We start from the raw sequence: 22328 nt of genomic DNA, 5'->3' as shown, positions 1-22328 counted from the left end.
GACTCTTTCATAACTAGATATGTAAATGAGACAAACAGTATTTAAATAATTGTGTTATCTTTTCGGTCATTTGTTGTATTATTTACGTGTATATATGTTAATGTTCAAGAAGGCATTGCTTTATTTATATTGGTGTCAAAGCATTCACTGTTCTAAGGGCAACTTTATGAATGAAATCAGATGTTTAAATGACGGATGTAGATGTCACTGTTGATGAGTGCGTGCGTGCGTGTGTGTTTTTGCAGTGAGAGCTTCTGATTGGTCCGCTCTCGGTCACATGGCCTCACATCCGCTCCTCTGTCACTGTTGCTGTCTGGCAGCTATGACAACGAACTTTGAAAAGTTTGATGAATGGCTTCGAAAAAGAAGAAGCTTTCCCCCTGTAAACCGCACAGAAAGTGTCTGAAATGCACCGTATACCTGGACATTCACAAAGTAAGTGGGTCTGCTGCTTTAATACAAAACGGTGCTGTTAGCAAGTGAGCTAACGAGCTTAAAGTTACATCCTCTTCCCTTTCCTTAACGTTCCCTTAAGCTAGCTAACGGTCACTAACGGCTGAAACTCAACATGTTAATGTGATTAAACGTCGTGGAAACACCCACTAGCTTATTTAGCTCATGGGAATTGTTTGTTTCTAAAGATTCCTGCATATGATAGAGCTTGCTGTGATTTAATAGCAGTGTTGTAAAGTAACTATGTACTCAAGTACTCCGTTGTACTCTTTCTGCTTCTACTCCACTACATTTTAGAGGTCAATATTATGTACTTTCACTCCACTAATTAAATACAATTATTAAATACACTTGGACATATATGTATAAGTTAAGATATCCACTAGCAGTAAATGAAATTGTTCAAATAAGCTAAACTTTAACCAGTTGTGATGAAAACACATGAATAATCCTAATAATAACCCAGCAATGTATATGATTCTGAAGGAGTACTTTTACATTTTGGTATTGATACTTTTACTTAAATACCAAGTACTTCTTCCACTAGTGTTTGATAGCGTACTTTTTTTTGCTTACTAGTTGAATCTACTTAAAGAAATGTTAGTCAGCTATCATTAACTGCTAAATATTTAAATGTACTCCCAAAATGAAAGCTTTCCCTGGCCTTAACTGATGTGGCTTTTTGGGGGTTGTTATAGCTATCCACAGCAGCAGCAGCAGCCATTATCAGTCATTGCACATGAGTAATATAAGTCAATAAATACAGAGCAATGTTTTTTTTTGCCTTCTTAAATATTGAGCCAACAGGTTAAAATGTCTGTAAAGCACATTAAAGTAGCAACCCTTTGAGCTCTCTGATTTGTACTATTTCCTGTGGAGAAGCTGATCTGGTCTCATTTCCACTTTGTATATTCAAGCAATTAATCCTAATTTAGTTCACTCCTACTCTTTTCTGACATTGATTGTTCTTAGCACACCTGGGGCTCTTTTGCTGATTTCTTTTGAATACATGTTCAGCTGTAAAGGGTCGCTTTAGCACAATAAGGGTTGGGCTACTTATGTCAGAAAAACAACAGAAAAAGAGATTACTATAGAACTGTAACTGTATTCGCTTATTTACCCTGTTTGTTTGCAGGTCACATGTCCAGGAGTGCTCCTGACTAGATACAAAGATATCTACCTCAGTGTGTGCATCATGGGCCAGTATAGGAAGACTCCCTGCCTGCCACCTGCCTTCCCTTTACGCTTCCACCACAAAATGGTATTTGTGAAGGTGAGACTTTTATGCTGCCTCAATGACTATGCACAACATGTCAAATGACCATGTCTGTGGCTAGACCTGGGCAAAACATCAATAGTAGTTCATCAATATTGTGATGTAAGACAAAAGATCGTCTTAAGTATTGGATATTGTTGTTTTTTTGTGCTACATGAATCTACTTTTTTTCTCAGATTTTCTGTATTTATAAGTTTGCATTTAAGTTTTGCAATTTTTCTAAACCTATTATTTGTCAGTACCCACTTGATCAGTATTCACGATTTTAATGTTTTTTGGTCAAATTCTCACTGTGTAAATGCTTTGTGAATGCTCCAATAGTCAACCCTATCATTTTATGTACAAAAGAGTAAGGGAATTACCACCCTAGCTGTTGTTTTCTCTTTATTTCTTTACATTTGAATCATTCTGTGTATGACTTTCCATTTTACATGCACTATAGTCTTTTATTGTCTTAGTTTTTGAATGTTAGGATTAAAACTTCCAATTACTGCTCTTACTCCTGATAAAGCAGGCCACTTTGCCCCAGAAAGTTAGAGCTGTCTGCCTCATCTTGTTATAATTATTGATTTGCTTTGTCCTTATTCTGTTTTACCAGACTTTCCCCGGCGTTGTTGACCCTGCTGATGTAGCTGACCTCCTGGAAGGTAAACGGCCATCTGGGATTTGCCTCCTCATCTCTTAGTCCTGAATACTCTGCTATGCAAGCTTATAGGCTATTAGCTGTGATACTGATCATTAGCTCACAGTCTGTTTGTGCTTTCCTTCCTCTTAGCTGACACAACATCTTTTGAGCTGATTCAGTTGGTGCCTCCAGGTATGCTTTCTGATGATGCCATATGGGAGTTCTAAGTCCCAACTGTATGTATTCATTACTCTGCAAAAAAACAGCTTCTCTAACTTGCGTTGTGTTTATGTTTGTTCCTGTTTACTGTTTGTCTTTGTATGTTGTTTAGAGGGTGAGGTGCTAGCTACCATGGAGGAGAGCAGCAGAGATTTCCTGTACTCGGGACCCAGACTGAGCTCCAGAGAAGGAGCTGCAGAGAGAGAGATACTGATGAGGAGATCCTCCTCCTTTCCTGTAGGCCATCAATTCCTTTATGTATTTCTTAACCCTCCTTCTAACACCTGCACCAATATTCATCTAACTTTCAATTCTGACAGATTAGAAGCTCTAAAGAGGAAATATAGGAGTACAAAAGTGATTTGCATAACACGTCCTGCTACTAACAGCCACGTGCAAAAGTAACTTTTAAGAACAGCTCTCAAGTGATTGATCGCATGTGTGCTCAGAGAAGAAAATTGGCAATAAGAGGTATGGATTTTACCCTACATCTACCACTATGAATCCTTAGAGTTTACTTAGTGGTGTGTAATTATGCTTACCTTTTTAATTAAATATTTGTAAAATCCTTAATACATCCCGTAGTAGTACCATGGGAAACATATATGTCTAAATGCACCATTAAAACACATTATATTATTGAGTTCAAATGGAAATGCAGTGAAATGTTTGCGTTTTGGCAGAATAACAAAGTACTATGTAAATTGTTAGGACTTATATATGTATTTATGATATGCAGTAAGAACAGTCGTATAATAAGGATCCTTTATTATCACTTTGACACGAGTGGACAATAAAGATGTATGGAAATAACAAGCAAAATCAACGACAGGTTTATTCTTGTTGTTTTCACCCCTGATTCATGAAATAAATAATGTGTGGTGAAACATCACATTAAGTGTTCAAAACAAATGCAAATAAAACACCATGACTGGATTTGCATAATCATACTGCTTCAGCTAACGTATCATTCATCATGACTGGAGATACAGTATTTTCTACAATCACAGAGGTGCAGCTCATCTCTGTTTCTGTACTGCAGGCACCTAATGTCTACTTAAACCATCCTCAGAAGACCTGGAGAGCAATTACATATGAAACAACTTTAATTTAAGACCAACATGTTACTACAGCAGTTTGTTAAAATGCAGCGTTGCATCACATTTTCTTGATGTTTGCAAAGGAACCTGAGCTAATGTGGATGCCTTTTAAGCGTTGTTCAAGTGTCCCGGCGACGCCACCCTGTGCTCCATGTGATCTGATGGTACATGTGTCATTCATAGACAGGAGAAGACTGTGAGATTCCTCCGTATCCCTGTCCAGGAAGGTACACTACCAAGATAACCAACTCGAAAGTACTGCCTTGTCTTAGGCAAAGTGAAATTATTTCTTCAGAAAACAGTAATTTCCAGATAGAGCTGTTGACTCACCGTGCGATACAGAGAGAGAGAACCAAACAAAGAACTCTTCTCAGTCATTCTTCATCTTGTCATTTTCCCTCCTCCTCTTCTTATATGATCTCTTTCTCTTCCTCCTCCTTCCATTCCTTCATCTCTGCGTGGCTGTGGGTGGCTTTTCCATCCTCCCCTTGTCTTCAGAGGCACTCACTGGCATATTTAAATGTCTTTTAACACCCTTCCCCTCAACATTGCTTTTATGTGTTTGTGTTTGAGGCCTACATAGCAATTTAGATGTCTCGTTCCAAATGCCATATTATTTAAACATCACTGGAGCCTTTCTCTTTTCTGAAATGTGTTTTTGTCACGCCAGGCGTAGATTGAAGATTTGCAATTGTAAATTGGTATTGGGAGCAGAGTTGTTATCTGTGTGTTTGTCTCCATCTTCCTGTTAAAGGTGTCGTTTGTTCCTATTCTCCCCTTAGGGAATCTCCCCCAAAGTGGAGTTTGCCACGACATCAGTCATAGAAGAGAGTGATGGAAGAGACAGCCGGCCTGCCTCGCCTGTAAGTGTGTGTTTTTATTACATAACAAAGGTGTGTCCCTGACCACCAAGGGCAGGTCAGGGAATTCATTCATGTAGGACAAACAATTTACAACTCCCCAAAACCTTTTTTTAATATATTGTTTGCTAGAAAATAACCTAGATTTGGCGTCTGATGAAAAGTTATCCCACACACACACACACACACACACACACACACACACACACACACACACACCTGAGTTTGCCTTTGTCTCTTACATTATTTCAATTAGTGGATATAACTTATTCAAATTCAAAAACACAATGTTCTTATACACACTTCACTCTGCTAAGTGCACAGTGGACTAAAGAAGATCCTGATAGTAGCATTACACACACACACACACACACACACACACACACACACACACACACACAAATGCATTGCTGCAAGTTTTTATAATTTTTTGTCCCTTTCTCTGCTTTTGGTTTATCTTTGTATGTCTGTTGTTGATTTATAAAACACTTCAGAAGATGTTTGTTGTACATTTGGGTTTCTTGCCCTTTAGGCCCTGCTTTGTCTTAATTTAAACAGTTAAAATCTCTCTCCCTTGAGTCCAGTAAACCGTGTGTTATCAACCTGTGTGCCGTGTCAAAATGCCTCAAATACGAACACATCCCAGCACATTACTGCGTACAAGTGTTGACCAAAGCCAGATGAGTGAGGATTCATCTCCGGAGGGCTCTAATGAGAGATATCGCTCGCCATCGGATTCGTCTGTTTCCCCCATACATACCCACCTTCTATTGTTGCCATGGCTACTGCATTTATCTATCCATACTGGCAGTGTTTCAAGGGTATCTGTTCTCTCCTTGTGAATGTAATTACGGGGAGGCAGATCTGTGATGCTGATAGCAAGGCTTCTCTCACATCTCCCACTAGCTGCGAGTTTGCACGATGTTTGTCACCGAAGCGGTCCGTCAGCTTTTTGCATCAACTCCCCGAGACGAGGGTCACCTGCGTCTCTGCCACCGTGTCCTTTCTCTGCGCAAAATCACATCACAGAATCGTTTCTCTCTTCCTTTTAGTTCTTATTTTCCATGTAGGGTAACTCCTAAGTGTTTTTTAATGACATGTTCCCAAACACAGTGGCAGTCTTCAGTACAGAGTCGATTAACTATTTTAACAAATAAGTCATTGTTTTGTATTATTCAAGGAAAAGGTTTCTCTGCTGTGAATATTTATGTCTTTTTTTGTATAAGTTTGGACTGTCAGTCAGACAGAAAAGCAGTTTTGTGATGGGAACTTTGACTTGGTTTACACCTGATTCATTATAAAAATGTACCGGCAGATTAAATGATCATTTAAATAAGCTTACTTCAATTTAATCCTCACCTTCACAGTATTTTGAGACTCTGCATTTATGTGTGCAGAAAGTAATATCAGCAGATAAATGCAGTTCAGTCAGACAACTCACGTGTTTCATTAATATGTTTATTAGAAGCAGTATATAGTTCGAGTTTGGCGTCTAGGCTCGGGCCTCATCACTCCACATATTAACATTGAGTGATGATGAGATAACTATCCCCCGAGCCTACAGATGGAAGCTGGGGAGGAAGGTGGGGTGGTGGTGGGGCAGGCGAGCATCGCCAACGTGAACGCAGCAGCAGTAGCGAGGTGAACACATTAGCAGCGTGGAAACAGCAGCAGCAGCAGCAGCATTAGCCAGGCAGAGGTAGGCAGATCCAACAGTTTAAATAGTTCGCCGGATTAGGAAACTATGTTTGGCTGGTTGCAAGTGTGACGAGGGGCGTTATGTGCCAATGTATCATTGGTGCTCGAGTTGACTGCCTGAACTAGCTCGCAGGCTTCGCCCCATTTAGGGGTGAATAATATTCCAAATCTAGAAAATGTTTCCCAAACAGTCCTGTTTAAAACACAGGATCTATCACCCAGCGGTTGGCATGTTGTGCCAAAAACAGTAACATGCATTTCCCAGGTGCAGTAACCTAAGCTCAGCTATTTGTTTAAATGGGATGTCAATGACAGCGAGGCAGATTGTCAGAGTGTTCTCCCGGCCCCTCGGGGGGATGTCTTGATCAGAGCACTGCTGTGGCTGTCAGACAGTACAATTTCTCCATTTTCTCTCTCCTAATGGCTCCTCAGCATAGGCATTTCACAGACTGCCTTCCCGCCCAGCTGACAGACCTGTCCTGTTTTTTGTAGAGATTTTGAGTGAAAGCTACTTCCACAAATCCTCTGAAACTATAAGGATGAAAATACACTGGGTTTATGCAGAAATGTCTTACTCTTTTCTGCAGATCTTCTGCTGCCCTGATCTGTAATCCCCGCACCATTGGTCCAGACTCAAATATCTAAACAACTGTCGGATGGATTGCCCTGATATTGTGTAAAGACAGTCAGGGATCACAGAGGATTCGTCTTTAAGCATTTAGGGCTCCCTTTACGTTGATTTTTGTGCATCCAGCATGTTAAATTTCCACTTGTTCAGTCAAATGTTACCCCTGGAAGGATTCCTTGTATATATTGTTCATACATTTATTGATTAAACAATCACGTTTATTGTTGTAGCCCAATAGAAGCAACAGAATCAAGTGTTATCCATATTCATTGTGCCCACATGATGCATCTTAATGACTAAAAACATTATTATTATAACTAGATTGCCATGACTTTTGGTACAAGCACTCGCCCCCTCATAATGAAATATCACTCTGTTGAGACCTTTCGTCCAGGATCATTTTTAACAACCTTGGTTTTTGACCCATTAAAACTACTGCAATTTCCATCCGCCTCAGCTGTTAAGAGCTGATTCGCAAATAAAATCGTGTTAAAATGATAAACTAAGGAGGAGATCATGATGAAGATATCCCCTGCTCAGCGTCAGCATGTTAGCATTGACACTGTATCAGTGCCATGAATGTCGTTAGCATGTTAAAGTTAGCATTCAGCTCAAATACACTGATCAGGAGGTGGCAGGAAAGGTGAGCGTACAGCGAGAGCTGGAAGAAGTCAGAGACGATGTTTTATGTGGGGGTGCGAGAGCACACTTTGCTTGATTTTATTAAATCAGACAAAAGTCTAATGTCATACCTCGATGAGGATTTATTCATCATTTAGTTTCTCTTAAAAAATAGTTTTAATGTTGTGTGATTTCCCTAATTAGCATTTAGATTATCTTTTCTTACAGCCAGGTAATTCCTCTTTATCGTATTAGAATGGAGATGGCCATCAAATGCAATTAACATTTTATCTTAACTTATTTATCCCTGGTCGGCATTACCCGCAGGAAGTGGGATATTGCCTTGCAGAATGATGTTAGTGGCCATTAGAGTTATTGAAGTAATTCTGCAGAACTCGTCTCCATGGCGAGGGCCGCTGCTGTTGTTGAGACGCTTAAGCTGAATGATTTAGCTAATGCTTTCATGGCTCTGTCCGGGGAGAGAGAGAACTGCTGTACTGTAATTGTTAAAATGGCTGATGCGTGCTTAAAGAAACCAGTGGTAGAAAGTAACTAAGTACGTTCAGTCTGTACCACTTAAATTGTACCTTTTTACTCAATTTTCCAGCTTTATTTACCTTATCAGTTAAGATTTTTACACAGAAAACATTAGAAAATATGTTGTATGATGTCTGCTAAACTATCCACCTTTATATTTAATCACTAAGACGGTGAGGGAGTTGACATAAAATAAATTAGCAGCATTTTTGGTAATTGTTTCTTTCATTTCTTCATGTTCAAACATTTTGCAGATCCAACTTCTGAAATATGATTGCTGCTGTTCTTTTTAATATTTACATTAATTTTCAATATTTTTGAGTTTTTCCTACTTCTAATACTTAAAGCACTTTTTCCTGTTTAATGTTTAAAATGTGTATTTAGGAAACATTGTCAATGTAGACATTTTACATGCGAGTATTTTGACAGTGTAACTTTACCTAAGTGATTGAGCTGAATACTTCTTCCACTCCTGATAGAACAACATCGTGGCCTGCGTAGGAATCAAACTGCTGAGTCAAATGTTACGTGCCATCAAAAAATAGAGACCTCAGAGGCTAGTTTGACATTTCGAAACATATCAAAAAATGTTCTTTTCTCTCTCTCATATCCTGTCCCCAGACCTGCCGTCTCTCTCCAGTGAGGCCGACTTTATCCCCATCCAGACAGAGTCCAGCAAAGAAGTGTTCGCCATCCAGTCGGCATTTCTCTGAAGAAGATGATGCGACCCGTGTCTCTTTGAAAGGAGGGAAGGAAAGGCTAAATGTTGAGGCCGGAATAACAAACACTGCGCCATCCTCACCCCCCAGACGCTCCCGTTCTTCAATCCACTCTCGCCGAAGTCCTCAGAAAATCAAGAAGGAAAGAAAACCCACTTCTCCGAGAGCTTCTGCAGACTACCAGCAGCCCACCGTTTCCTCAAGGACACGAGCCCTGTCCCCTTACACCCACCGCAGGATGTGCCAGCTGTCGGAGGACGCCTGGCAGAGGCTCAGCCACCTGCAGCTGGGGCCGCACCGCTTCAGGAAGGAGACGGAGAGCCGGCAGCCCTTCCTGGTCCGTACCATTGCATAAACTCCTCCAAACTGAAGGCAATTGACAAAAAAAGTCATGTGATGGTTTGTTAAATGCTAGTAATACACATATTCGGCGGACAGGGGTTAAAACTAATGGGATCCTGAGTTGATGTAGTTCAAACCTCAGTGGGAGATTCCCCATTTTTTTCCATAATCTAGTGGGCAGATTAAGTGGAGGGCATAATAAGAGAGCGCTGTTAATCTTTTTACCTGAGCCGCTAATGGATTTTGACGTCATTAAAGTGTTTCACTGTAACATGGCCTATTATCCTCACTGGGGTGGGGGGCTTCACTGTGCTTTAACAGCTCACATCCTGTATGGTGCTGCTACACAGTTATTTGTTAACATTTTAATTATGGCTGTATCACTGCTTGGAGATATTAGCATATAAAAGGGAGTGATTTTCTGATCACACAGCCGTGGGGAATACACAGCTGATGGACAACAACAACACCCCCCCCGCCTCTTCCTTTATCCCCCTCCTTCATTTACATCAAATCTAATCCTGAGGTATGAATATCAAAATCCACTAATGTGCGGTTTTAAAAGCAACGACTAGGTGTAGAGTTGTTTGTGTTTATCACACAGATGAGTGGCACTAACAACAGTACAATGGGTGTTTTATTAAATACAAGGAGTGTGTTTTTCCCCCTCTGGTTTTCCTGGGGGAATCTTCTGTCGACAATTAACCCCAGTAATTGAGAGTCAAGCTGCAATTAACAAATAGATACCTAATGAAGGAGCTTAGCCCCATGCTGAATGCATTATCACAGCCGGGTTGTTTGTGTGGAGGGAAGCATATCCCAACTTGTAATCTCCAGACGGGTGATCGCTTTGTAAAGTCCTGTTTTCTTTATTGTCATCTTTTTAGTATAATGATTTTGGGTTGAGATGATAGACAGTGACTTGCTTTATTCTGCTCAAACTAAAGAAATAACAAGACGTTAGTGAATGTGTTTAATGTAGTTTCTTGATTTCATTAATGCAATATAGCAGATGTCCTATCTGCTATATTGCATTAATGCATATTGCATATTGTATTATCTCATCTGACACTGACATACACCCATCTCTGCTCTGGTATTGTTAATTTAAACTAACAATCTTTGTTTTCTATGTGGAACAAATCTGCTCAAATTATCAATGTTTTAATCAGGATTTAAAATCAGGATGCTGCATGTGAGCTTTATGCTTTTTTTTCCAGGTTTCATAATTATATTTAGTTCCCCTCCTGTGACATGTTTCCATGCTTTAATGTTCAGAAAGCTCTTTATGTTTCTCATACTGCCTGTGCTGCAGCACCTCTTTTCACCCTCTGTTTGAAAACAGAGCCTAGTCTGCTCTGATTGGTTAGCTGGCCGGCTCTGTTGTGATTAGTCATCCGCTCAGAGATGTCCCGCCCCTTAACCTATCACGTACAACGTGTTGGAGCTCTAGTCAACAGAAGCGCAACTATAACATAGTGATGTCACTATGTTCTCTAAGTCAAAGGAGTCCAATGGAGGCATTTCAGAAACTTTGGGATTTTAGCCTTTGCAGACCATTTACATGCACTAAAACCTAAATAACACACTACAGGGAAAGGAAAACCCCTAAAAGCAGATTAGGGCCTCTTTAATCTTCCACATTGAGCTGATGATTTTGTTTTCTCTGTTGTGTTTCCTCAGGTCTCTCGGAGCAGCAGTGCCTCTCAGACGGGAACTCCTTCCTCCTCCACACAGAGCGACAGCATGCAGCGACGCTCTGTCAGCTTCACAGCTGATCACACCGGTAGGCCACACGCTCACATGCAACAAACTAAAACTGTTCCAAAGGCCATGGTGTACTGCCATTCATCAAATATATCAAGATTAGTTGTGATTTATTTCCTGGTTTCATGTCTTTGTTTATATTTTCCAAGATAAAATGTGGCGAAGTCTTAAAAAAGTAATAACGGACTGCTTTTATTAATCTTTATGTTTATGAGTTGTTGAGCTAGTTTAAGGATATCAGCAAATGTTTTATCAATGGTGCAAAACCACACAGGTAGCTGTTCTTGCAGCTGGATAACTTCCACCTTCACCTGTTTATGTTCAAGAAGTAAACTCGATTTCCTCTTTAAATTAAGACATTTAGACGTTATTCAGTCCATTAACAGACGTTTGCCTTGTCTTTGTCACTGTAGATGCTTCCCTCCTGGGCAGCTACAGACCCAGAACAGCCTCAGTAAGTCTCGTCATTATAAACCAGCACATTACACAATGTTTTAGTCCATACACAAACTCTAAAGCAGACTAATCAAATGATATATTCACTGACTGTTTTACATAGTGTATCCTCAGCACAGAAAGTGAGGCTGGTGAACTATTTTCATTCAAACTAACCTTCTCACTCTGCGATGTGTTTCATATTGTGAAAGAAAAGTAGAGAGTAGAGAAACAACAGTAATGAAGAACTATTGGTAGCACTTACTCATGTCTCTGTGAAGCTATTGGAATACTATATTTGGTCCACTCTTTACTCATTATTCAAGTATTATTCCAAACATCTTTCTGAAAAGAGTGTTTGCATTGGTTAAACCTGTCACTTCACTTAAACCCTGCTACCCTGTGACTCCTTCCAGGTCAAAACTGGTTCTCTGAGGGTCCGGTCGTCTCCAGAGGCTCAGTCCAGACTCGAAACCCAGAACAAAAGCCCAGTGAGAGGGGCTTCCTTAGCTGAGCCCACCCTGAACTTGCCAAACTCCAGAAGTCCTCCGAATCTCAATACTTCACTCCGAGAAAGGTAAATACTCAAATCAAACCCTTCAGTTTATCCTGTCCTTGAAAATACTTGAGTTATTTTGAGTCTTTGGGATGTAAATGTAAAACAACTTGAACAGGAAAAAGGCCCTTCAGCCACTTCATCATCGATATAGCAGCCATAAGATAGGACCTTATGTTCTTAATGTTTTGTTAGAAAGACCTACAATTCACTGTGTTCTGCCTAGGCTCTGACACAGGTTAGCAAGACAGTTCTGGCGACAAAACCAGCCGCTTCAGTTCACCTCCAGCAGGAATCAACATAATCCTCTTTATGTGCTGTTTGCCCTGAATTTATCCTCCTCCGTCTGCGTAAATCACTTGTGTGCTCAAAAGATCTCAAAAGCAAAAGAGGCACCTGTACGAGTTTCCAATTACAGTATAGGACAAATATATGACAATCCCGTGAGGTGTTAGTCATACACTGCCGTGTGTGTGTGTGAGCTCAAACATCTCATCTAATCTTTAATTTGGATCACACTCGACAGCCAGGATGATTTCCCCTCCACATCTTAAATTACAGAAGCTGATGTCTTGTCATGTTTGTTCATTACTGAGCGGGCAGGCCGAGGGAAGGGAAAACAAAAGGGGAAAATGGTATTGATTTGTGTTTCAGCAGGATTGTGATGCGTTTGACCCGATGCAGGCTTTAATACATTCACAGAGACCTTGTCATCGATCGCGGCCGCCGCCAGTTGAACACAGCGGCGCGAGCGATGTTCCGTTTGCTTTGTTAGGTTGTCTCCCCTCTGCTCAGTCTATAAGTAAACATTAAAATCAATAGACAATCTTAAACTGCAAAGTAAATTGTGGGAAATGAATGATACTTTTCTCTCAATTGAAAACGCGACAGGAGTTGCAGGGCGGGAGATTAGATCCGGCCTTTGTAGATTCCCTTAGACAGGCACAGGGGCACGTCTTGCCACCAATCTTTGATCTATAAAGAAAATGACAGATGCCAGTGGCAGCGTTTTTTCTCCCTAAGCCCCGAAGTCTCGGTCTATTCATGTCTCCCGATGATTCGTCCTTGATGACTTTTTGGAGCAGGTAGCGAGTTTATCTGATTACAGATGAAAAGCTTCCATCCCCACACTGCGAGACAGCGTCCAGGCAGTCATCACGCTCCCACTCCCCACAAATAGACGTGGACGAGAGGCAATACTGGAATTTATTACTGTGCACTTCTGCCCGTCTGTGTCTCTCCACTGCCTGCGGGCAACATTTATATTGTGTTGATGAAGCACATTTATGTCTCCCGCAGAAATGCATTATTGCTTCTGTCAATTGTGAAATTACTTTCTTTGTTTTCTGGCACAAAGGGGGTGAATGTAGAAGGAAAACGAACCTTTGGATGGAAGAAATACTCTGAGTTTATTTCAGAAGAATGTTTATAACACAGTACTTTAAGTGTGTGTTGAGTCAGTGTTCTGGGGGTTTCATATTTGGCGTCGGCTCTCAGATCTTGTGTTGTGTTGCAGCACAGACTAGTGGCCAACAGCGGTACCTGTGAGAGTTCTCCTGGAAAAATTCAGACTTAGTTTAGCAGTTATATGACTTTGATAATCAATTATTTTTAGTGTTTTTTCATTTTAAAATGCTGCTTGTCTGTGTATACGTCATGTATGATTGTAACTTTATATCCATCCCCATTTTATTAAGCAAAGCTACTATAACCATGATATTCTCAATGTTCTATACTATGAGGATTTTTGACGCACTGTAATATTTAGTTTTGTCTTGTATCTTCAACATACTAAATACAGGAAGAGAAACACTTTGACACGCTCAAACAACTGCTCCACTCCTTCTGTTTCGTCTGATCATTTATTTTAGTAAAAACAAGCAAAAATACAATATATAATATACTCCTCAATAAGTGCTTTAATCACTGATGGTTTAGAATATTGTGGTGGAAAAATGTAGCAGGATTTGTGTATGAATTGCGGTCAAGAGAACATTTTGCACCCTCCTTCTCTCCATACAAAACCACAGTGAGCAGGTGAGTGCAGCCAGGTCACTCCGCCCCAAACTCCAGTGCAGCCCGCCACCAAAAAGAGGCAGTAACTAGTACTATACGGCGAACTACACTATGACGTTTTTCTCTCATTTTTTCAACATACTAAACGTTTTACTGCTTTTAGACACACACTGATATTCTTGAAATAGCTTTTTTTTAATTTCGGCTACTATTCTAGGACATCAAAATCAGTTTTCCTGTCAAAGCAAATATACTGTGTGTCTAGTGAAGGCAGGTAAATGTGAGTGAACCTCCGCTTATAAAGTGTTTTATTGGTTTTAATTCCTTTATGTTTCAGGCTACGGACCAGTCAGATCAGTCCGTCCTACAGCGAGCAGATCCACAGAAGAGTCCGGAGGATTCTGCAGACGCACAAAACCACCTTGGATCACCAAGTGACCTTTGACCTTCAATTTCCTGATCTGCGCACAAGGGGGCCAAGCGACAGACGCTTCGATACAGACACGTTTCACCGCTAAAACACTCTGAATCAAAACGTCCAATCCAAAGTCTGTAGGAGTAGATACACACACACTAACACACCTTCTTAACCTCAGGATCACTCAGTTGAGCATCTCACACACACATCTTTGTTTAAAGCCCTTTGATGTTACACCTTTCCAGGCACCTTGTTGTTGTGGTTACCCTTTGGACAGGCGGGGTTGCGTTCTAAGCGTAGCAGCAGTGCTTCCCCTCCCACTCATCAGCTGGGCTTTTTTCCTCCAGAGCCTGGATGGTGAGGCCACATGGAGACGTCATCTCATTTCCCTAAAGCTGTGTGTGAAATTGGCTCAGGTATAAAGACGCTACATTCAGTGTGTGTGCGTACAGAAGGAGACATGGTGGATGTAAGCTGCAGCTGTTAAGAGCTCATCTCTCACAGCACAAAGACAGTCAAGAAGGTAGCCCAGAGACACTGAGGAGATTTAACAGGAACAAAAGTAATCCTGCATCAAAGAGGAGACGCACAAATTAAAACGGTCATTCACATCTATAGTGAAACACTGAGATGAGTGTCAGAGCTCAAAATGAACACTACACATGTGATGGTTTCACTCAAACATAGGCACTTTATTATCAACGTGCCCTCATCAGATTCACCCTGTAAAGCAGGAATGACATTTCAATGATAAAAAGGAACATGTTTTCCTTTCTGCAGGAACACAAAGGTGACAGCTATAGTGTTGGGCTTTCTTTGGTAAGCTAGAACTTAATGGCAATATTAATTCCCTTTCCTATTCCTCATTGACTCAATCATGAGTGCTGTGCAGAACCGTACTTCTCTTCACACTTTAAATAACCCTCAAGCATCTTTTTAAAAACTTTTATTGCTTTGACATGTCCGAAACATGTACATGTAGTTCAACAACACAGTTAGTTATTTTGTATTAAGTTCAAAATGGCTTTTGTTGTTATTAGCAGATATGACACACTGTTAAACACAGAGGATTGTGAATAGTCTTTTATATGAAGGCGTGACCAAAGGAGCTGGAGGATTTATAAAAACTAAAGTCCGCCAGCGTGTCCTCTCTCTTTGTGGATCCTAACAGTGACTGACAAATCAGGTTCCTTTATACTGCAGTCATTCTGCTTCTCCCTCACTTTTCTTTTTCAGGATTACCAAAAGCAGTAACGTAAAGTTTATACATGTATTAAGTGTTGTAACCTCAGCTTCTGGACTGTAAACATCATTTGGAAGAAATCGTCACTAAACACAAGTAGCGCTAATAAAAAGCAACATTGATATTTCATGGTACGGGGCATATCTTCAGCCTGAGGTGAGTTTAAATTACAAAAACCATTCCAAATGTTTGTGCCGGTTGTCAAAGAAAAGTGTTTTAATATTCAGCATCAGTGTATTTAGAAAGACTACGATAACTGTAAAGCACTACGTTGCAGGATTACGGGTCCATTGGATTCAAAAGCACCGTTCTGCAGACTGTACAAAGTCTGGATAGTGTCGATGACACGCCGCTCAGAGTCCATCAGTCTTCAGATTTACTTCTTATGGAATTTACTCTTCTTCGTGTTCTTCCTGCCGGCGCCCTGTGCTGCTCTCTCCGTCACGATGTGCTGGTACTTCTTCTTGTTGTTCCTGGGAAGACGAGAGAATCGCACATTTAGTATAACGTATATCTGCAGTAATGAAACACACCTGTACTCCAGGTGTTCCCGACTATACTGTATATTGTGACCAACGTACTGTCTGAACTCGGCGTCGTTGAGCAGCTCCTCCACCATGGTTCTCTTCCTCTGCTTCATGGGAACTCGGGAATGATAGAAGTCGACGGGACTGTCCACCACCGTACCAACCTGAAACACAGACATTAAAATATGTTATACTCAAATACACACAGGATGTTAAAACATAAATACTGACAGTATTCACATCACAAGTTATTCAACAGTAAAATATAACTTATTTTTCTGATTCCTGCAACGTTCTTGCCCTATGATATTTATTACAGTATTTCATGTATTTTCTCTTCATGTTAAGTATATTCTGTTGCATTATTGAAGGTGCCTAAGACTGGTTTTCTATTGCCAACTGCTACGATGTGGCAATTGTGCAATATATGTTTGTCTTTGAGTTTGTAGAAAAGCGTCACGTAGCATTCTTATTATTATTATGTGATAAATAAAGCCTTAGAACAATTTGAGAGTAGCAGGCTATATGAGACCCGTGACAGAAAAATGTAGTTTCTTATCCACACTGCCAACTCTTGTAAGCTACAGTTATCATTTAGAAAATCAAAGACTGATTGTCTGTTATTAGAGAGTCTGAGGAGCAGCAGACGGGTGTTTTCCACCGACCTGGAAATACTTGGGGAATCCTTCTCTGTCATTCTTCTTGTAGAACCTCTTAGAGTCCATGGAGCCTCTCATCTTCAGGACCTGCAGATCTGCCTTCAGCTCCTGAGTGAGCTCCGGGGCTTTCATATTAAACCAGCCGTCCCCTGTCGACTTCTCCCTCTCCGTCTGCGAAAAAAACAATCATTGACATTATTTAGAAAACATTGTAGAAGATTTTAAGAACAGAATTCGATTGAAAGCTGTGTCTGTACATTATTTCTGTTCATGTTTTTGTGATTGGGGGCCGGATGTGTCATCATGAGTGGATTTCCAACAGTTTAAAAACAAGCAACGCATGGGAAACTTACTCTGTGTTTCAACTTTGAGGCTTTTTTGGATTCACTGTAGGGAGGCACTGCATCCTTCTTCAAAAAGTCTGTTCCCATCACACTCTTCTTCATCACCTGTGGATAACAACACACACTGAAACACTGCAAACTATCCACACACACTCTGAAGGGACTGTGAACAACTCTTCTCGTGCGTTATAGTATTTACTCGTCCCTGCTTAACTATAGAGTGTATTATTCATTCTGCATCACATATCACCTTCAAAAGAGGAGGAAAATCAATGGCTTATTTACCTCATCTTGGATCTTCTTCTCCTTCAGTTTCTGCAGCGAACTGGAGACAGGTTTTGATTTGCCGCCATCGAAATTGATGTATAAACCCCCGAGCTCCTTCATCCTGATACCGGGGTCAATACGGCTGGACAACTCTTTCCTGAAACAGATTGATGCACAGAGAACTCCTCAGGCTCAGGTATAATGATCATTTATAACAATAATGAGTGTGCCTGTACTTTCTGAATCTGCTCAGCTCTTAAAAGTTTCTCAACTCCAAGAACAGATCGATAAGTAGGAGCCTTTGAGTTCTGAGTTTAACTGTGTATAAGAAATGGAATGAATATAGAAGAGATGTTAATTAATTGTTCCTCACATGTCTGGTTTGAATACCATTACCTTGTTGACAGTCAGCCGGTTTATAAGAAGTCATTAGGTCAGTTTTGTCGTCTTCTTTGGTTTGAAGACACACATTTTTTGACAGTTGCGCTGCTCAAAGTCAATTTCAGAGATTTATTTTAGTTTGACTTGACCGTCTACCTGTATCTTTCTCATGTGGTTTATTTGTCTGTGTAAGAGAGGAAAGTAAATAAAAGGAGAATGATTTAAGGAATAAATAAACAAAGAATTCAGTGAACTCTGATGAGTGAGCGGGTCAGCCCAGGCGGATACCAAAGCACAGGAAGGAGCGACTGGGATGGCTTTTACAAAGTATTCAAAGATGCACCAATGCTGTTCGTTCTGGTCTTATTGTGGGATTTGTTCATGACTTAAGGATCCATCCTCCTGGACAACCAGCTTTGTTTAAGACTTTGACTTACTCATGCGAAACAAATCACTTTATCACAAATCTTCGAAGCACCACGGAAAGGAACCTGAATGATTATACTGTCAGACCTTTGGTTTAGTCTTTTTAAAGGAAAAGGTTACGTTTTTAGGATTGTGTTTCCAACTGATATATGGATGCAGGGTCTGAAATAAACACCAAGCCAGCGCCCACTGTGGGTAGATCATCCCTTTAGCAAATAGACAGTCATTTCATACTAAATACTGTTGAGTCATTAACTGGCTTCCTCTGTGCAATAATTCACTGAAATGTTAAAATATTGTTTTTGTTTCTTAAAGTTTGCTTTCAACGTAAACCTTTTTTGGGTGGATGTTGTTGCGTTTCTTTTAGTATGTTTTATGTACGTGTGCATAAACCCATGACGGCCTCCTCTCAAATACTTACAGGTGAGGGTTTCTCGTGGAGAAGAGGATCTCTGTATCCATGTCATCATCACTATCATCTCCCTCTTCATCCTCAAACTCCTCATCCTGCTCGACGCCTCCCTCCTTCTTTGCTTTCTCCTCCTCCTCCTCAGTCAGCTTCTCCTTGTAGTAAAGTTCATCTACTTCCTGTCCGGGCCGAGTGTCGATCATGAACAGTCCGTCCACTGATGCGGCTGCTGCTTCAGGCCTGAGGGAGGGTCCCGCTTTCTCCTCCTCTTCCTCCTCTACATAAACTTCCTTCTCTTCCTCTTCAGCTTCTTCTTCTTCGTCCTCGCTGCTCTCCAGTAGGCTGATTACCTTAGTCTTCTGCACGATGACGTCTTTAGCCTCCTGCTCGGCGTCTGTCTCCACGGTGATGCTCTGCTGCTGGCTGGATGTCACCTGAATGGCTTCCACTTCAGAGGCCTCCATCTCCTGCTGAGCATCTGTCTGCAAAGTGCTCACTTCCATCTTCTCCTTCTCGCCGGGCCCAGTTTCCACGACAGCTTCCTTATCCAGGGCCTCCTCACGCTGCAGTGTGGGGGCATCAGTTTCCTCTTCCTCCAGAGCTTCATCCTTCTCTCCAGCCCCCTCTGTGATTTCCTCCCCAGGTGGAGTTACTGTAACGGATGGCTCTGATGGAGGGATTGCTTCCTGCATCACCTCCATCTCTGAGGCGGCCTTGTCCTTATCTTCCGCACACGGCTCCTCCTGCTGGTGAATGACAGTCACTGCAGCTTCACTCACAGCCTCCTGAAGTCTTTCTGATATCAGAGGAGACATCACGGGGGAATCATCATCTGAAATGACAGTAACTCCCGTGTCCTCGTTCATTCGGAATGCTTCATTCAATGTGACATCAGCAGCGCTTACAGCTTCTGTTTTTTCTACGGTTAGGCTCTTATCTTCCTGAACTGCTTCATTTAATGTTGGATCAGGAGTGTCTACACCTTCTGTTTCCACGGCCAGGCTCTTCTCCTCCTCCAGCAGCGTGCAGTCCGCATCGATCACTGTGCCGTCTAGCCTTGAATCATTTAAAGAATTCTCCTGCTCCATTTTCTCCAGAATAACACTGCAGTCCATGGCGGAGGTCCTGGTGGTCCGGGTGGTGCTGCTGCCAGATCCTGTGCGGCTGCTACTGGGAGTCCCTCTGCTGTGGGTGGAGACGGGGCTGCCCACCTGGGAGTGAACGTCGGTCGGCTCCGAGTCCAAGGCGTTGGATCGGGCCTTTCCCCGTCTACGAGTCGACATACTGGAAGTCGGCCCGGAATCAAAGCCGTCAGAGTCACAGGACAGCGGCTCATGGTAGTCTACAGCAGCGGCTGCATTTCTGCTGGGGATCAGACTCCTTCGAGATCTCGGAGACTGGGACCCTTCTGAGGCTTCGTCCAGGTGGATGGGGATTGGACCTGCAACAGACAGGTATTTTACTTGTTCACTTACTTTAATACTGGTCATTCTACTGGCTTTCACATCTTTGCTAAGCTTGGTAAATAGTCTGCCAGCTCATAGAGGACACCAAAGTTTTATGATAGACGAATGAGCAGACAATAGTTTAAAAATGGCTTGTCCAACTTGTACAATTATGGAGTGGTTTTGGAGGTTATTGAGGATGTTGAATCAATTTCTGAGATTTACAGGATCAAAATAGCAGTTTTAACCAGAAAGTGGCCATATCTGTTCTCGCGGTGGGGCTGATGCTGATGAATTTTGGATAGATTTAAGTTTAAGGGGACTCAAAACTAAGACATTTTTTATCCTAAAAACTTCTGAAGTTGATTCAACATGCTGAATATATTAGCAAAAAAACTATAAAAAAACAACATTGTGATACTGCGTTATCGCCAGGCTTGAACCGCCCCCCCCCCCTTCTTCTCTCTGTGTTTAAATATACCACGCAAATTAATTTCTGTGTCTTTCACTCTGCAGACATTTAGCTCTGTCTGAACTTTCAACAAAGGCAGCTGAACGGTTCGATTCTTTATCCACACTTGCTAATCAAAAACCTACAGACCTGTTTGTCTCCTGGTTCGTGTGCTCCTGCGGGTGGTGGACCTCAGTGCTGACGCGCTGGACAAGCAGCTGTCAGCGTCAGAAATCTCAGAGTCCTCCGGTGGTGGTTTTGCGGAGGATCGGGCGCGTGCAGGTTTCCTCTGACTCCTGGTGACTCTCGTGGACTCCGACACCACGGAGCTGCAGGACTCATTCCCCAAGTTGGCGTCTCCTGCCTCAACGGGAGCTGTTTCGGGGCTTTTAGGGATCGTCTTCTTCCTCGTGCTGCGGCGGACAGCTCTGGATGCAGATACTGCAGAGGAGCATGATTCCACCTCAGACACCTCTTCCTGGCTGAGGAGCTGCTTCCGCCCCTTGTTGCGGGTCATCGGTATTTCCATGGAGCAGCACGACTCCACGTCTGAAACATCCGCTTCGTGCACAGAGCCTACGGGCGTGCACGGCTGCTCCGGGCTGTGCAGTCTGGACGCTCTGGAGCATCTCTTCAGGGATGGAGTGGGGGAGGAAGGCATGGGGGATCTTTGGCTGGTTTCAGGCTGGTTGCTGGTCTCCTCCAGAGCGCCATGCTGGGTCGGGCTCTCTGCTGGTTTTGCGGTGCTTCTGCTCCTGGTTCTTCGAGTGGAAGGAGTGTCCTGTGTGGCAGAAAGAAGGAACAGCTATTAGTAAAGATGGCTCCACGGTTAGCTTGATCATAAAGGACAAGGATGGGGACATTTTACAGTATTCATATAGTCAGAAAATCCCATGAAAAAGACCTTAAACAACGTGTCCCACTCTCAAGTTTGACAGAATTTAAACCCCAATTACTTATACTGAGGTCATTAACATTTACAAGAAAACACCTTCATTTTCAAAAGGTTGATTAATTTGAGCTAAATTTAAAAAACAGGGGCCTTGTTTGTTTGTTTTTGTCTGGGAATATTTTAGGTTTTGGAAAAATGTGCATTTGTATCTGGCTCGTCTCAGCTGTTGGACAACTGAGGCGTGAACATTTATAAAGTGTACAAATAATTAAATGACAGAGCAGCCCTAGTTACAGTTCAACCTATTGTATCCTGCCTTATATGTTGACTGATTGTGTTCTAACTTTATTATCGTTTTCATAAAGGTAAACATAAAGTTACTATTTGAGAGTGAGAGTGGATGTCAAAATAAACTAAAAAGTGTTTCTTGGAGCTCTAATCAGAGGCACGGGATCAAATCGCTTTGTGTACACAGTCAATACTTGTTGCAATGTTGTTTTGCCTTATTTTACAGCACATGTTTACAGCACTTGGCCTTATTGTTTTATATTACTCTTAAGACTGTTGACTTATGCACAATCAGGAATATGTCATTTGTAATGTATTCAAAACAAAAGACAATAAGTGTCGTCAAACAAACGTCTTATTTATTAAACATGTTTCAGTTTTCCCCACGTTTGTCAAAACATAGAAACTACTAAAAGAGGTCCACGTGAACTTTCAGCAGCTGCAGCACGGGCTGACTGACACGTGCAGGGGCTCCTCCGCCTCGTATTTCAACCTTTAAATCATCTCTGAACCTTCACAGGTTTAAGTAGCATTTCTGTTTCACACATACCGGGACATCAGAGGACTGCTCCTGGGTTATTTTAGTTGGGGAGCACACGCGTACTCCTCTCCTGGTGGCCACCATCTTGCATGCTGTTGGCTTCTCTCTCACTTCCGGTTTGAAGACTAGACCCAACGAATCGATAAACGGAAATAAGATACAGGCGGAGCAGACGATCGCAGAGT

At 41.8% G+C, this 22328-nt stretch overlaps 2 protein-coding genes across 4 annotated transcripts; one reads left to right on the top strand and one right to left on the bottom strand.

Annotated features, from left to right (window-relative positions):
- Positions 1-287: 287 nt before the first annotated feature.
- Positions 288-16406, top strand: spata6 (spermatogenesis associated 6). Of its 3 annotated transcripts, XM_063891020.1 has the most exons (11): positions 288-435; positions 1589-1726; positions 2328-2376; positions 2505-2546; positions 2686-2810; positions 4456-4536; positions 8639-9073; positions 10762-10864; positions 11259-11299; positions 11697-11857; positions 14190-16403. In XM_063891020.1, exons 1-11 carry the CDS (start codon positions 352-354, stop codon positions 14368-14370), a joined length of 1440 nt encoding a protein of 479 aa, XP_063747090.1. In that variant the 5' UTR covers positions 288-351; the 3' UTR covers positions 14371-16403. The 3 variants fall into 3 exon arrangements, 2 of the variants coding, with proteins under 2 accessions (XP_063747090.1, XP_063747091.1); XR_010166418.1 differs by lacking the exon at positions 11259-11299 and having other exon boundaries at positions 14190-16406; XM_063891021.1 differs by lacking the exon at positions 8639-9073 and having other exon boundaries at positions 14190-16402.
- Positions 15202-22292, bottom strand: dnttip2 (deoxynucleotidyltransferase, terminal, interacting protein 2). The gene is made up of 8 exons (XM_063891019.1): positions 22153-22292; positions 20573-21203; positions 18539-19967; positions 17329-17467; positions 17053-17148; positions 16706-16870; positions 16095-16204; positions 15202-15986 (listed from the first exon to the last, which is right to left on the bottom strand). The coding sequence occupies exons 1-8, from the start codon at positions 22225-22227 to the stop codon at positions 15890-15892; spliced, it is 2742 nt and encodes a 913-aa protein (XP_063747089.1). The 5' UTR covers positions 22228-22292; the 3' UTR covers positions 15202-15889.
- Positions 22293-22328: the final 36 nt, after the last annotated feature.

This window comes from Eleginops maclovinus, chromosome 9, assembly GCF_036324505.1.
Source record: "Eleginops maclovinus isolate JMC-PN-2008 ecotype Puerto Natales chromosome 9, JC_Emac_rtc_rv5, whole genome shotgun sequence".
NCBI classification, from domain to species: Eukaryota; Metazoa; Chordata; class Actinopteri; order Perciformes; family Eleginopidae; genus Eleginops; species Eleginops maclovinus.
Note: the sequence above shows the minus strand (reverse complement) of the source record. Positions and strands in the feature narration are given on the sequence as shown.